Consider the following 15,215-nt stretch of genomic DNA (forward strand, 5'->3'; position numbering starts at 1 on the left):
TTGCGTGAAAAAGCAAACTCACGTGGCCTCTTAAGTCAAAGGGTTGAGCTACAATTCACATGAAACAGAATGCACACAGATGAAATGTCCAGTTCAATGTGTCTGACAATTGTACACAATCAGGAATCCACCCAAAACAGGACACAGGCTTCCATCCCACAGAACATTCTTCATGACCACTTTCCAGGCAATTCCACATGCACTGGCCAGGGGGCTGCCTCCGCCTCCGCCTGCCCCCGGGGTTTCACACTTGTAGGGGCTGGTGGCCCGTGGCCCTGGGCTCAGGCTGGCTGTGCTCCTCCAGGGACTTCGGGTCTGTCTGCATCACTGCCCCGGGGGGTTGGTTCCCTCTCCCAGCTGAGCGCTGTCCCTTGTGTGGATGCACCACAGGCTGCCCATCCGTCGATGGACACTGGGCTGGTGCCCAGGTCTGCGGTCATGACGAGCAGGGCTGCTGTAGACATGTGTGGACAGGTTTCCTTTCCTGGCAGCGGAAGGCGGGCTCACAGGCGGGGCCATGTCTTGCCTTGTAGGAAACTGGCCTATGGCTGCTGAGCAAGGCTGCACCACCGCACCCCCTACGAGCCAAGTGACGCTCCCACCAGGAATCCCATGGCCCGCAGACCCTCCGACCTGGGGCGCTGATAGTGCTTTACACCCAGCCCCTCCTGGGTGCAAAATGCCGCCCCACAGTTTTCACGTCCTCATCGCCGTTCCCATCCCTTCGAGGGTGAAGTATGTTCAGGTCCTGCACCCACCTTCCTACTGTGATCTGCAGGTTCCGAATGTTAGATTTCAGCTGGACTTGTACACTGCAGGTGTTTCCCAGGCAGGGCTTGCCTATTCATTTTCGTAATGGTGTATTTTGAAGATGGAGAAATTTAATATCAGTGAAGTATAATTTATCAATATTTTTCTTTAATGGTTAGTGCTTTTTGTGCCCTGTCCAAGAAATCTCTGTCTACCCCAAGGTAACTGTCTATGCTATCTTCAAAAAATTTTTATGATTCTACCTTTTAGGTTTGTTAAAAAAAATTATTTTTTCTTGCCCCACTGATTTGGCTTATTGCCTTGGTTGAAAATCAATCAACTGCATCTGTGTGGGTCTGTTTCTGGGAGATATTCTTTTATGTTTTCTTCTAAGGACTTTTTGGTTTTGCTTTTATGTTTAGGTCCATGATTTACTTCATTTTACTTTACCAATTTACTTTGGTATAGATGAAAATTTACCAATTTACCAAAATTTACCAATTTACTTCATTTACATCTATACCAATTTACTTCGGTATAGGTGAAAGAGCACTCAAAGCTCATTTTATTCTTCTATACAGATTTCCAATTATTTTAGCACTATTTGTAAAAAATGACTTTCATTTTCCCATTGACTTGACTTGGTACCTTGGTTGAATATCAGTTGACAGCAGAGGTGTGGGTCTATCTCTGGACTCTCTTCTCTTCCACTGATCTATTTTTCCAGTTTAGATCAATACCATACTTCAGTTGTTTTTTTTTTTAATACTTATTTGGTTGCACTGGGTCTTAGTTGTGGCAGGTGGGCTCCTTAGTTGTGGCTCACCAGCTCCTTAGTTGCGGCACACAGGCTCCTTAGTTGTGGCATGTGGGATCTAGTTCCCTGGCCAGGGATTGAACCAGGGCCCCCTGCATTGGGAGCACGGAGTTTTATCCACTGGACCACCAGGGAAGTCCCCATACTTCAGTTTTAAATTAAGCTCTAAAATCAGGAAGTATAAGTCCTCCAACTTTGTTCTTTTTCAAATTTTTTATTTCTATGTAAATTTTAGAATCAACATGTCATTTTTCCCAAAAAGCCCGCTGGGAATTTGACAGGAATTACCTTGAGTCTACATATAAATCTGGGTGAAAAAAAGACATCTTTATTTATTTATGGCTGTGTTGGGTCTTTGTTGCTGTGCATGGGCTTTCTCTAGCTGTGGCGAGCGGGGGCTACTCTTCGTTGCTGCGCAGGCTCTAGGCACGCGGGCTTCAGTAGTTGTGGCACGTGGGCTCAGTAGTTGTGGCTCGCGGGCTCTAGAGAGCAGGCTCAGTAGTTGTGGCATGTGGACTTAGTTGCTCTGCAGCATGTGGGATCTTCCCGGAACAGGGCTCGAACCCGTGTCCCCTGCATTGGCAGGCGGACTCTTAACCACTGTGCCACCAGGGAAGTCCCCTCTAATGACTTTGTAATACTATATGATGTACAGTTTATTTTTCACATTAACCTTGTATCCTGCAACCCTGCTAAATTAATGTATTCACTTTAGTAGTTGCTTTTTAAGATTCCACTGGGTTTTGTACATGTACAATCATGTCTGTGAGTAAGTTTCATTTCTTTTTTGGGAATCTTTATGGCTTTTTCTTGTTTTATTGCACTAGGACTTCCAATATAGTGTTGAAGAGCAGCAGCAAAAACAGACAACAGGCCTGTTTCTAATCACACATGAATGCTCTCGTTCTATCACCACTGAGGAAGCCTCGTCTAACACGCCCTTGAGTGGGTACTGCATTGTATCGTGTACTTTTTACATCTGTTGAGGAGAAAAAATCGTTCTTCAGTTTTATTCTGTTGTATAGTGAATTGCATTAATTGATTTTCAAATATTAAACCAATCTTGCATTCCTGAGATAAACCATGCCTCTTTTATTGCCGAGTTTGATTTGCCAATATTTTGCTAAGGGTTTCTATGTCTTTGTTCGTGAGGGACACTGGTTTCTGTTTTCTTTTTTGTCCTGTCCTCATCAGGTTTTGGTATCACTCTTATGCTGGTCACAGAAAACAATTTGGGAAGTGTCCCTGCCTCTGTTATTTTCCAAGAGTTTGTGTAGGATTGCTATTATTTCCTCTTTAAATGTTTGATTTCACTGGTGTTTCAAATGTTTTATTTCAAATGTTTGATTTCACTGGGCCTACACTTTCTTTCTGGAATGGTTTTTTTTTTTTTTTTTTTTTTTAAAGTATTTGTTCATTTATTTATTTATGGCTGTGTTGGGTCTTCGTTTCTGTGCGAGGGCTTTCTCTAGTTGTGGCAAGCGGGGGCCACTCTTCATCGCGGTGCGCGGGCCTCTCACTATCGCGGCCTCTCTTGTTGCGGAGCACAAGCTCCAGACGCGCAGGCTCAGTAGTTGTGGCTCACGGGCCTAGTTGCTCCGCGGCATGTGGGATCTTCCCAGACCAGGGCTCGAACCCGTGTCCCCTGCATTGGCAGGCAGATTCTCAACCACTGCGCCACCAGGGAAGCCCTCTGGAATGGTTTTTGATTACAGATTCAATTTATTTACCAGATATGGAGCCCTTTCGATTTCCTGTTTCCTTCTGTCTCAGTTTTGGTAAGCTGCACTTGTCAAGGAATTTGTCCATTTCACCTATGTTGTCAAATTTATTGGCCCGAAGCTTTCATAATATTCCAGGTGACCTTACGGCAGGATCTCAGACAAAACTGCCAGTTATGTGAAAACAGTGTTTTCTCATGGTATCCCTCAATCACAGCATGGCTGTGGCTCCTGGCCCTGCTGAATTCTGACCCCGAAATGGTAGGTCCTGTGGGCCTCTATTTTCTCCATCTTAGCTATGGCTTTTTTTTTGTGTTAACAAGACAGGGACGGTCTGCACACAAGGAGCATCAGGGCCCCATGGGGTGTGCAGCAGGTGTGAGCACAGAGCTGTGGGCAGCACAGGTGGTTAGCAACCGAGCCCCTTCTGATTAGCGAGAAGGGACTTGAGGCCGCTGTCTGCAGCCTGCAGGTTACATGGCGGTTGCCCAGGTACGGACAGGAAAGCACATCCTCGTGCCACCTCTGAGGGCCCAGAGGCTCGTCTTCATGCCCAGAGGCTCGTCTTCATGCCCAGATTCTCCAGAGCCTCCTTTTATGTTGCATCTCCTCCATTTCACATAAAAATGACCTGCTCCAGGGAATTCCCTGGTGGTCCAGTGGTTAGGACTTGGCGCTTTCACTGCTGAGGGCCTGGGTTCAGTCCCTGGTTGGGGAGCTAAAATCCCACAAGCTGCGCGGTGCAGCCAAAAAAAAAAAAAAAAAAAAGAAAATGACCTGCCCCAGCCATAGCAAAGATGCAAATCTCAATGAAAACTGCTGATTTTAGCTGCAATTCTGCTCAATGAAAATTTAGAGTATTAAGTTTTCTTTCTTTTAACATCTTTATTGGAGTATAATTGCTTTACTATGGTGTGTTAGTTTCTGCTCTATAACAAAGTGAATCAGCTATACATATACATATATCCCCATATCTCCTCCCTCTTGCGTCTCCCTCCCACCCTCCCTATCCCACCCCTCTAGGTGGTCACAAAGTACCGAGCTATCTCCCTGTGCTATGCGGCTGCTTCCCACTAGCTATCTATTTTACATTTGGTAGTGTATATATGTCCATGCCACTCTCTCACTTCGTCCCAGCTTACCCTTCCCCCTCCCCGTGTCCTCAAGTCCATTCTCTACGTCTGTGTCTTTATTCCTGTCCTGCCCCTAGTTCTTCAGAACCATTTTTTTTTCTTTAGATTCCATATATGTGTGTTAGCATATGGTATTTGTTTTTCTCTTTCTGACTTACTTCACTCTGTATGACAGACTCTAGGTCCATCCACCTCACTACAAATAACTCAATTTCGTTTCTTTTTATGGCTGAGTAATATTCCATTGTATATATGTGCCACATCTTCTTTATCCATTCATCTGTGGATGGACGCTTAGGTTGCTTCCATGTCCTGGCTATTGTAAATAGAGCTGCAATGAACATTGTGGTACATGACTCTTTTTGAATTATGGTCTTCTCAGGGTATATGCCCAGTAGTGGGGTTGCTGGGTCGTATGGTAGTTCTATTTTTAGTTTTTTAAGGAACGTCCATACTGTCCTCCATAGTGGCTGTATCAATTTACATTCCCACCAACAGTGCAAGAGGGTTCCCTTTTCTCCATACCCTCTCCAGCATTCATTGTTTGTAGAGTTTTTGATGATGGCCATTCTGACTGGCGTGAGGTGATACCTCATTGTAGTTCTGATTTGCATTTCTCTAATGATTAGTGATGTTGAGCATCCTTTCATGTGTTTGTTATCAATCTGTATATCTTCTTTGGAGAAATGTCTATTTAGGTCTTCTGCCCATTTTTGGATTCGGTTTTTTTTTTTTATATTGAGCTGCGTGAGCTGCTTGTAAATTTTGGAGATTAATCCTTTGTCTGTTGCTTCATTTGCCAATATTTTCTCCCATTCTGAGGGTTGTCTTTTCGTCTTGTTTATGGTTTCCTTTGCTGTGCAAAAGCTTTTAAGTTTCATTAGGTCCCATTTGTTTACTTTTGTTTTTATTTCCATTTCTCTAGGAGGTGGGTCAAAAAGGATCTTGCTGTGATTTATGTCATAAAGTGTTCCACCTATGTTTTCCTCTAAGAGTTTTATAGTGTCTGGCCTTACACGTAGGTCTTTAATCCATTTTGAGTTTATTTTTGTGTATGGTGTTAGGGAGTGTTCTAATTTCATTCTTTTACATGTAGCTGTCCCGTTTTCCCAGCACCACTTATTGAAGAGGCTATCTTTTCTCAACTGTATATTCTTGCCTCCTTTATCAAAAATATGGTGACCATATGTGTGTGGGTTTATCTCTGGGCTTTCTATCCTGTTCCATTCATCTATATTTCTGTTTTTGTGCCAGTACCATATTGTCTTGATTACTGTAGCTTTGTAGTATAGTCTGAAGTCAGGGAGCCTGATTCCTCCAGCTCCGTTTTTCTTTCTCAAGATTGCTTTGGCTATTTGGGGTCTTCTGTGTTTCCATACAAATTGTGAAAGTTGTTGTTCTGGTTCTGTGAGAAATGCCATTGTTAGTTTGACAGGGATTGCATTGAATCTGTAGATTGCTTTGGGTAGTATAGTCATTTTCACAGTGTTGATTTTTCCAGTCCAAGAACGTGGTATATCTCTCCATCTGTTTTGTATCATCTTTAATTTCTTTCATCAGTGTCTTACAATTTTCTGCATACAGGTCTTTTGTCTCCTTAGGTAGGTTTATTCCTAGGTATTTTATTCTTTTTGTTGCAATGGTAAATGGGAGTGTTTCCTTAATTTCTCTTTTAGATTTTTCATCATTAGTGTATAGGAATGCAAGAGATTTCTGTGCATTAATTTTGTATCCTGTTACTTTACCATATTCATTGATTAGCTCTAGTAGTTTTCTGGTAGCGTCTTTAGGATTCTCTATGTATAGTATCATGTTGTCTTAGGGAATTAAGTTCTTAACTCAAAATGTGAAGCAATAAAATAAAAACAATTTAGTATCAGGAGAAAAGTAGTAAAAGACATTGGAAGAACTGCAGAGAGAATATACAGGAAAATAAAAGCCACGCTAACAACTTAGTTAATGCAAGAGAAAGCAGCCGTCCAGGAGACAGTTACCCCCACCACCCCCAGACATCCAGCAGCAGGACGGGTTCCCCCGCCTCCCAGACATCCAGCAGCAGGACGGGTCCCCCCCCCCCCCAAGACATCCAGTAGCAGGACAGCCTTCCCTACCCACCTAGACATCCAGCAGCCGGACAGGTTCCCCCACTCCAGACATCCAGCAGCAGGATGGGTTCCTCCCGCTGCCAGACATCTAGCAGCAGGACAGGTTCCTACTTCCCTTGTTTGATGACTCTGAATGTCCAGGCACCGCCTCTTCTCACTGCCACTCTCCCCGTGGGCCCAGGACACCCCTGTGAGGCAGCCCTCACACCAAGCAAGGCTCTTATGGGAAGAGGGAGATGCCAGCCACTGCCACCTGACGGCCACGTGCACACACCCCCGGGGGGCCAGGCTGAAGGGAGGGAGGTGCAGAAAAGAGACAGGTTTCGTTCTTCGACTTCCTGGGGGTCAGACTGACCCAGGTGGTATCCCCTTGGCGTTGTCCAGGTCTGAGAACTCCCAGTAGCACGGATACTGGCTCAGTTCCCAGAATGTCAGTCATCAAGTGAGCACAGTTCTCGGGCCCAGCATGGGCTGGAACCATTGAGGACGCCCGTGTGGAACATCCCCGCCCACTCCCCATGGAGGAAGCACAGGGACCAGGAGCCAAGGACTCTGGCTTCCATGACAGGTGTTTAACATGCTCTGGCTGAAAACTTTGGCCAGTATGAACCCAGCTACAAAAACAGATTGAGATAAAAGTGAAAACTTTTTTTTTAAAATAGTTGTTTGTTTACTTACTTATTTTTTGGCTTGTTGGGTCTTCGTTGCTGTGCGCGGGCTTTCTCTAGTTGCGGCGAGCGGGGGCTACTCTTCATTGCAGTGCAAGGGCTTCTCATTGCGGTGGCTTCTCTTATTGTGGAGCACGGGCTCTCTAGGCGCGCGGGCTTCAGTAGTTGTGGCTCTGGGGCTCTAGAGTGCAGGCTCACTAGTTATGGCGCAGGGGCTTAGTTGCTCTGAGGCATGTGGGATCTTCCCAGACCAGGGCTCGAACCTGTGTCCCCTGCATTGGCAGGTGGATTCTTAACCAGTGCGCCACCAGGGAAGTCCAAAAGTGAAAACTTTTATCTTTAAAGCATAATTAAAGGGCTTAACCACAGTGACTTGGACACCTACACCAGCTACCATTTCCTGCAGGTGAGAGAGTCTCCACTCTTTGCTCTGAGGACGGAAAGGGAAGGAGTGCATCTGGGCCTGGTCCGCCCTCTCCTGTGAGGAACTGGCAGGTCCTTGCTGCTTCGGTCTGGCCCCAGGATGCCAACGCACAGAATAGCTTCACAGCTGTGAAGCCCCAGCGTGGGACGGCCTGAATTCCAGTTCCAATCACACCAATGTGGGGTGGCCACCCTGCCCCCCCGGCCCATGTGGCGACAGTTTGGGGCCGTCAAGTCACCTCTGTATCAGCGGGAATGAATAACGAGAACTCACGCCGCACAGGCCAGGCCCGCAGTTGGCTCGGGCAACAGGTAGGAAGCAGCATCTGAGAGCCTGTCTCAAGCTGCAGTGCCTGGCGGGGCTGATGGTCTTTCCAGGGCTTGAAGGCATGTTGTGTCACCTGGTGCTCAGCCCAGGAAAACCTGGCTCGGTGGGGTGTGCACAACTCTGCTCTTTGTGGGCCCGACTGACCACCTCCCGAGGCTCCCCTTACGGTGACCTCTTGTTAGGTTGCAGGAAATGACTTATGTCCTGTCTTGAAGCTGCGGCTGAGGGGCTTGTGTGGATGTGCATGCCCGTGGACCCTCACCCCATCGCCCCGAGGGTTCCTGCACGCCCATCAATCCCCACCCCACATCCCAGATGTGACAGAGCCTCTGGGTCTGCGGCCGCCTGCTGGCTCCGCCGATTCCAGAACCTTCATAAGGACTCATGCGGGACCCCTTCCTGGCTACTGCTCTCAGCCACACGATGACTGGGGTCTCGGCACTGGGTCCCTGTCCGGCTGGGTGGTTTGCCTTTGGGGGATTTGGGCCAGGCTGCCCCCACCCTCCTGCTGGTGGACTGTGGTTGGTTTCCAGTTCTTGGTGCGTGTGGATAATGCTGCCGCGAGTGTTTGTGTAAAAGGCCTCTGTGACCACGTTTCCACTTCTCCTGGGTTACATATTGAGTAGAAACTCTGGGGGACAGGGTGGGCGTGAGGTCAACTCAGTAAGTAAATGCCAAACTGCCTCAAGCGGCTGCACTGTTTTACACGCCCACAGGCACGCAGGGAGTCCCTCTTGCTCGCGCCCCTCAACATTCATATGTTGAGGCCCTGACCCCCAGTGCGGCTGCATCTGGACCAAGGGAGTCACACAGGGTCAAGGAGGTCATGTGCGGGGGGGGCTGACCCAACAGGTGAGGACACAGTGTGAGGGTGGCATCTGAAAGCCAGGGAGAGTCCTCACCGGGAACAGAATCGGCTGCAACACCGACCCCGGACTTCCAGCCTCTAGAACTGTGAGAAAATAAATGTGGTTTAAGCCACCTGGGCTGTGGTATTTTGTTATGGCAACTTGAGTGAGCCAGTATTTGGTTTGGTCAGCCGCTAAGTTCTGTCCTCGTGGGCGGGTGGGACCTCAGCGTCCATCCACGTGTGTTTCATGCAAGTGCTGGGACGGCCACGCGCATGCCTGCCGAGACCTCTCCCTTTTTCAGAGTGAACTGTCCGTTAGTGACATGCATGAGTTCTTCACATACTCCACACGGAGGTTCTGCCAGGTGTGTGTTGTGAGTGCTCCCCGCAACCTGTGGCTTGCCGTTTTTCCATGGTGTCTTTTGAAGAACCCAAGATTTTCATCGTTTTGACGTACAGTTTACCCATTTTTTTCTTTTATGGTTAATGGTTTCTATGCTGTAAGCAATCTTTGGCTCTCCGAGACTGTGAACGTTCTAAGTTATCTGTGAGGAGTGTCTCGGTTTTACGTTTGCGTCCACCTCGAACTGACTGTCATGTGTGGTGTGGTGGGGGGTGGGGTCCGTGTGCCCGTGTGGATACCCAGCACCGGCGGGGGAAACACTTTTCTTTCTCAGCTGAACTGACTTGCTGTCTTGTCCAGAGGTCACTTGACTGTGACTTCAGTGTGGGACTATTTCCAGACTGACCCACCCCGTCGATACGGCTCTTGGCCTCTCACCTCCCCTGGCGCCTCGAGGGCCACATCCTCTGGGAAGGCCTGAACCCACAAGCAGTGTGATGCCGACAACTTTACTCTAATTCAAGACTAGATCCTGGGCATTTCCATGCACACCTAAGACTTGGTTCGTTATTTTCTAAAAAGAAAACCGTTCTAGGATTATGTTTGGGGCTGCACGAAATCTATCGACCAGTTTGGGGACAACTGACCCTTGGCTGGTAACGAGCCTTCTGACCACAAACGTGGAAGATCTACTTGCCCAAGTCTCCTCTCAGTGACATTTGGTGGTTTTCAGAGCACAAGTGTCACACTTCTGTGAAAACTTCCTAAGTATTTTATGGTTGTGGATGTTAGGGGTATATTTTAAACTTTCATTTTTTTTGACAGTTTTTGCCAGCTCATGGAAATACTGGCTCTGAGTCCTGCACGCTGGTCGACTTCACTCCCTAGTTCTATGGCCCTTGTGATCTTCCACATACGTGATGAACAGAGATAATTTTACTTCCTCTGTTCCAATCTTCAGGGCCTTCACCACTTTTTCTTGCTTTAATGCACAAGCTAAGATCTTCAACACACTGTTGACTAGCCATGAGGAGGTTGGCCACCACTGCCCTGTTCCCAGTCTTAGAGGAAAAATGTTCAGTCTTTCACCATTTAGCATGATGTTAGCTGTAGGTAGTTTGTATAGTTATCTTTTATCAGGTTGAAGAAGTTTCCTTCTATTTCTAGTTTGCTGAGAATTTTTTTTGTTAATTGTGAATAAGTGTTTAACATTGTCTAATGCTTTTTCTACCTAGAATGAGATGAACATATCATTTGATCTCTTTCTTCCTTATATCTGGTAACTTGGTGAATTACATCTATTTATTCATGTCCTACCAGCCTGGCATTCTGGGGAAAATCCCACGTGGACTTAACACCTTTACGTACTCTGGATTCATTTGCTAATAATTCCTTGATAATTTTTGTTTGTGCTCTTGAAGAACAGTATTCTGTAACTTCCCTTTTTTGAAATGTCCTTGTCTTCACTGGCCTCAGGAGAGTGAGCTGGGAAGGGTCCCCTCTCCCGTTTTCTGAATGAGTGTGTGTAGATTTGTTATCACTTCTTCCTTATTTTTTTTTAAAATATTTATTTATTTATTTTGTTGTGCCGGGTCTTATTTATTTATTTATTTATTTATTTATATATTTTTTATTTTTGGCTGTGTTGGGTCTTCGTTTCTGTGCGAGGGCTTTCTCTAGTTGCAGCAAGTGGGGGCCACTCTTCATCGCGGTGCGCGGGCCTCTCACCATCGCGGCCTCTCTCGTTGTGGAGCACAGGCTCAGTACTTGTGGCTCACAGGCCTAGTTGTGGCTCCGCGGCATGTGGGATCTTCCCAGACCAGGGCTCGAACCCGTGTCCCCTGCATTAGCAGGCAGATTCTCAACCACTGCGCCACCAGGGAAGCCCTTTCCTTAAATATTTGATAAATCTTATCAGTGGAGTCGTCTGGGCCTGGAGTTTTCTGTGGGAGGTACCTTTTGTATTTTTTTTTTTTTTATAATTACTGTTTATTTATGTATTTTTTAATTTTTTTTTTTTTGGCTGTGTTGTGTCTTCATTTCTGTGTGAGGGCTTTCTCTAGTTGCGGCAAGCGGGGGCCACTCTTCATCGCGGTGCACGGGCCTCTCACTATCGCGGCCTCTCTTGTTGCGGAGCACAGGCTCCAGACGCGCAGGCTCAGTAGTTGTGGCTCATGGGCCTAGTTGCTCCGCGGCATGAGGGATCTTCCCAGACCAGGGCTCGAACCCGTGTCCCCTGCATTAGCAGGCAGACTCTCAACCACTGCGCCACCAGGGAAGCCCACCTTTTGTATGTTTAATGACTCAGTTTATAAAATGATTCAGCTGCGCTGACCCTCGTGTCAGTGTCAGAAACCTACCTACCTCTATGTCCTCTAACTGCCCACTTCACGTGCATTAAATTGCCCATACTACTTCTTTTTAACCTTTTATTTTGAAGAAAATCTTAGATTTCAGAAAAGCTGTAAAAATGACAAGGAGACCCTGTACACATGTCACTACTACTTCAACCCTACTTGGGCTTCACCAGCTTCCCACTAACGTCCTGGCTGACGGCTCCTTAGGCTTTAACTAAGGTATGACTTGGATACTTGAGATGCTAGTCAGAAGCTGTGCAGAACGTCCCGCAGTTGCGGCATGTCTGATGCTTCCTCATGGTTAGATCAGAGGATGCATTTTGGACAGAGTGATACTTTGTCCTTGGAGCTGCATCCTCTGCACAGATTCCTCCCCTCTGTGCCCTGGCCGCTGCCTCCAGCAGGAAGCCCTCTGGCCATCACTGCCTCCCCGCGGCAAGGACCCCGGCCTCCCTGAAGAGCCAGGCAGTCAAGGGCTCAGCTCGAGAGTTTCCCTCTGGACCCCGGCCCACCTGGCTGTCGTTGGGTGTGAAAACAGTTGTGTCACCATGTGTCCAGTTTCCAGCTGCTTCCAGAGAAGGGTAGCCTGGTGCCACCTCTCCAGACACCTGAGGATGGAGTGGCCGCACCGACTGCACCCTGGGCACCTGGGGGGCCTGGGCCATCAGTGGGCAGAGAGGTTTCTTTCCTTCTGCTTGGGCACCCCCACCCACACGACCTGGGGTCCCCTCTGAGGCTGAGCTCTGAAAGGACCAATCTGTCCTCTGGGGCATGTGAAGCATGGCCAGACTACAGAACCACAAGCAGGTCTGAGCGTCCGGGACAGTCGCCAGTTCTTATCGAGCAGCAGACAATCGGGGCCGGGCTCATCCCGGGCAGCGTCTGCTCAGTTCCTACGGACTGGACAACTTGCTGCCATCACTCCTTTTTATCAAGTCAACTCTGTCGTTCTGCTTTCCTACGAAGGGAGGTTAATAATATCCAACGTACAGACGGAATCAAGTAATTACACCTTTTAGTGCACCTGATAATTTTTTATCCAGCTGGTGCTAACAGTCAATCAAAATGCCATAAAAGGTGCTTTACAACATGCTAATGACTCGCCGCCCCTGTGAGGCATCGTGGGAGTTTGTGCAGCCGCGAACCGTGCTCAGAGCAACCTGACAGCTCCGCCACCCAGGGCTCTGTAGCCGAAGCTACCGTCCCAGGAGGGTCCTGATAAAGTCCTTAGAAACAATGCATATGTTTTTATGCTTTTTAAAGACAGCTGAGAGAGAATCTACAATTGAGTCCTAGACGGACAAGGAACAGCAGCCTTGAAGCTAAGAACACCTGTGCGGTGGTGAGACAGCTCACGGTTTCGTGTTTCATCAAAGGGACCTATGAATACCACGCTCATCTTTCTAATTAAATGGAAAAATGAGTTTAGGGAAAGCATTACACTTTGCCGTGGAATCTGGACCCACATAATCACCCAACACGGCGTTTCCAAGTGTCTGTAGCTGCTCATACCCTGCTGGGTTGGGAACCTTGCCAACCACCCCGGCCTGTCTCCCACCCCCCTGTCACAGAGCTCATCCCTCTGCACCCAGCTGCCTGCAGTGCCCCCAGAGCCTGGCCAGACGGCGCAGACGTGGCAGCTACCTGAACCACCACGGCGTGACGGCCAACAACCTGGGAGTCCAGGAGGGGAGCCTGTGGGAGTGGGAACCCACAGTCCTAGAGGGGACACCCGTCCTGCTTGAGGACCGGCCCGTCCCCCTCGACAGCAGATGCCGTCACTTGCTAGTTCAGTCTGCCCAGCAGACTGTGGCACCAGCCAGGACGTGGGGCGACGGGGGCTTCAAATACGGAGAGCCGCAGAGGGAAAGATGGCGCTGTGCTGCCCGGGGGACGAGGCCCCCCCCTCACGTAAGAAGCCCATAAGTAAACCGAACATTTGACAAGGAAGGGGCAGCATGGCACAGTGGAGGACAGCGACTTTGCAGGAGGACCAGCGCTGGCCCCCACCCCCCTGCAGGCTTGTATTTTCCCCCACGAGGAACGACTTAGAGCAAACAGACACTAGACTGTCTGGACGATATGAAAGAAATGGGTATTTTACATTTTAGTGTAACAAGCAGGGCAGAGGTGGAAGGGAAAGTACATGAAGTCGCCCAGACCTCTGCCTGGTGAACCACCTCACTCCTGATTTTAAGTTTCTGAAAACTCGAAGGTGTAATTAGAACTGAGATGTGCACTTTCCATGGCTGCATGGCAGGTGGGCGTCAAGGTGCCTGGTCCCAGGGCGCAGCAGGAGGGCGTGAGGGGGAGAGGACGTGGCAGGAAAGCGGGACAGCTGAGCACCACCTCAACCACACGGGGAGGCGTCGGCAGAAGGGGCTCCACCGGCAGAGAGACAGGAGGGCGCGAGGCCGGGGTCACAGACGATGTCGTGTGACCCGCTAACACGTTTCCCGACATTTCAGATGTTCCATACACACCAGGAGGGCTGGGGGGGAAGGGGTGACCAGGGGGCCCTCTCCTGAGTGTCCCAGTGGAACGACTCAAGTCCTGGCTATTTCCCACAGAAAATGGCCAGGCCAGAGGGGCCAGTGGAGCATCGAGTGCTCAGAAACAGGCCTCGGATATCATGGAAAGTGGTGGAAGGGGCATGGCTGGCCTGGCTGGCGGGAAGGCAGCAAGGCAGCCACTCGTTTTTAGTACGTTTCCTTCCAAGTATAACAAATAAAAGTTCTACTTACCGCTCCGAGCATGATTCTGAAAATCAGCCACCGATAGCCCCACAGGACGATCCGGGACGTGGGGGTCCCCCTGGGCAATGGAGACAGAGTCCAGAGAGGGCACAGGAAAATCCCCAGGAAGCCCGTCTCCAGAAGCTGGGACTCCCATCCTGAAATGAGGGCAGCAGAACACAAAGGACGAGTGAGCAGCAGTGGACACTTTCCGAGGCAGCAACTGCACCAAACCCGGCTTAACCCAGACGGTCCTTCAAACAGGACAAAGAGCAACCGAGCCACAGCACCCGGCTGAGCCTAGCAGCTCAGGCCGTGGCTCCTGCCCTTCGCAGGGCGCCCACAGACACGGCGCAGCCCCTGAGGAGTCACCAGGGTGGACACGGGCACCGAGCAGGCTGGACGACCCGGACGTGAGTTGCTGAGCACAGAGCAGACTGTGGTCCCATCTGCCCAGGTGAGGGAGGGAGCCAGGGGAGTAGCAAGTACAGGCTCTGAGTGGCTCAGCCCGGCACCGCTGGATGGGGGGCATCAGTCATTCTTCCTGCTGGGGAGCCCATGTGAGAAATGCAGGTATGAGCAGCACACCTGAGTTCTCGCTCCTACCGTGGAGACGGCCCCTCACACTGCGTCCCTGGGACACCCGGAACGTGGAGCTGGTCTCGGGCTGCAACAAAGGAGCCTGCGCTGCACTTTGTGGGCTGCACGACTTCCCTTTCACCCCACGCTGACGAACCTCAAAAACATTCTGCTGCGTCAGAGACGCTTCAGACAAGGGCAAACACTCTACAGTTCCACTAATGTAGGTTCCAGAACAAGCTGCCCCCATGCAGGTGAGAGAAATTAGAACCTGGCTGCCTGGGGGGCTGTGCCCTGGGGGTGGGAGTGCTGGTCATGGTGGTGCACTGGCCAAGACTTACCAAAAGCACCTTAAGGTCTATGCATTTCAATGTTTGTAAACTGCTTTCTCAAAAAAACAGACAAA

At 49.2% G+C, this 15,215-nt stretch overlaps 1 protein-coding gene across 1 annotated transcript in view; it reads right to left on the minus strand.

The window, feature by feature from the left end:
- LMF1 (lipase maturation factor 1) overlaps positions 1 to 15,215 on the minus strand; it is an 82,802-nt gene that overhangs the window by 22,219 nt on the left and 45,368 nt on the right. The window contains exon 4 of the mRNA XM_082431792.1: positions 14,240 to 14,388. Coding sequence (XP_082287918.1) covers positions 14,240 to 14,388 — 149 coding nt within the window. The remainder of the gene's footprint in view (positions 1 to 14,239; positions 14,389 to 15,215) is intronic.

This window comes from Balaenoptera physalus (genome assembly GCF_965194825.1).
Source record: "Balaenoptera physalus genome assembly, chromosome: 16".
NCBI classification, from domain to species: Eukaryota; Metazoa; Chordata; class Mammalia; order Artiodactyla; family Balaenopteridae; genus Balaenoptera; species Balaenoptera physalus.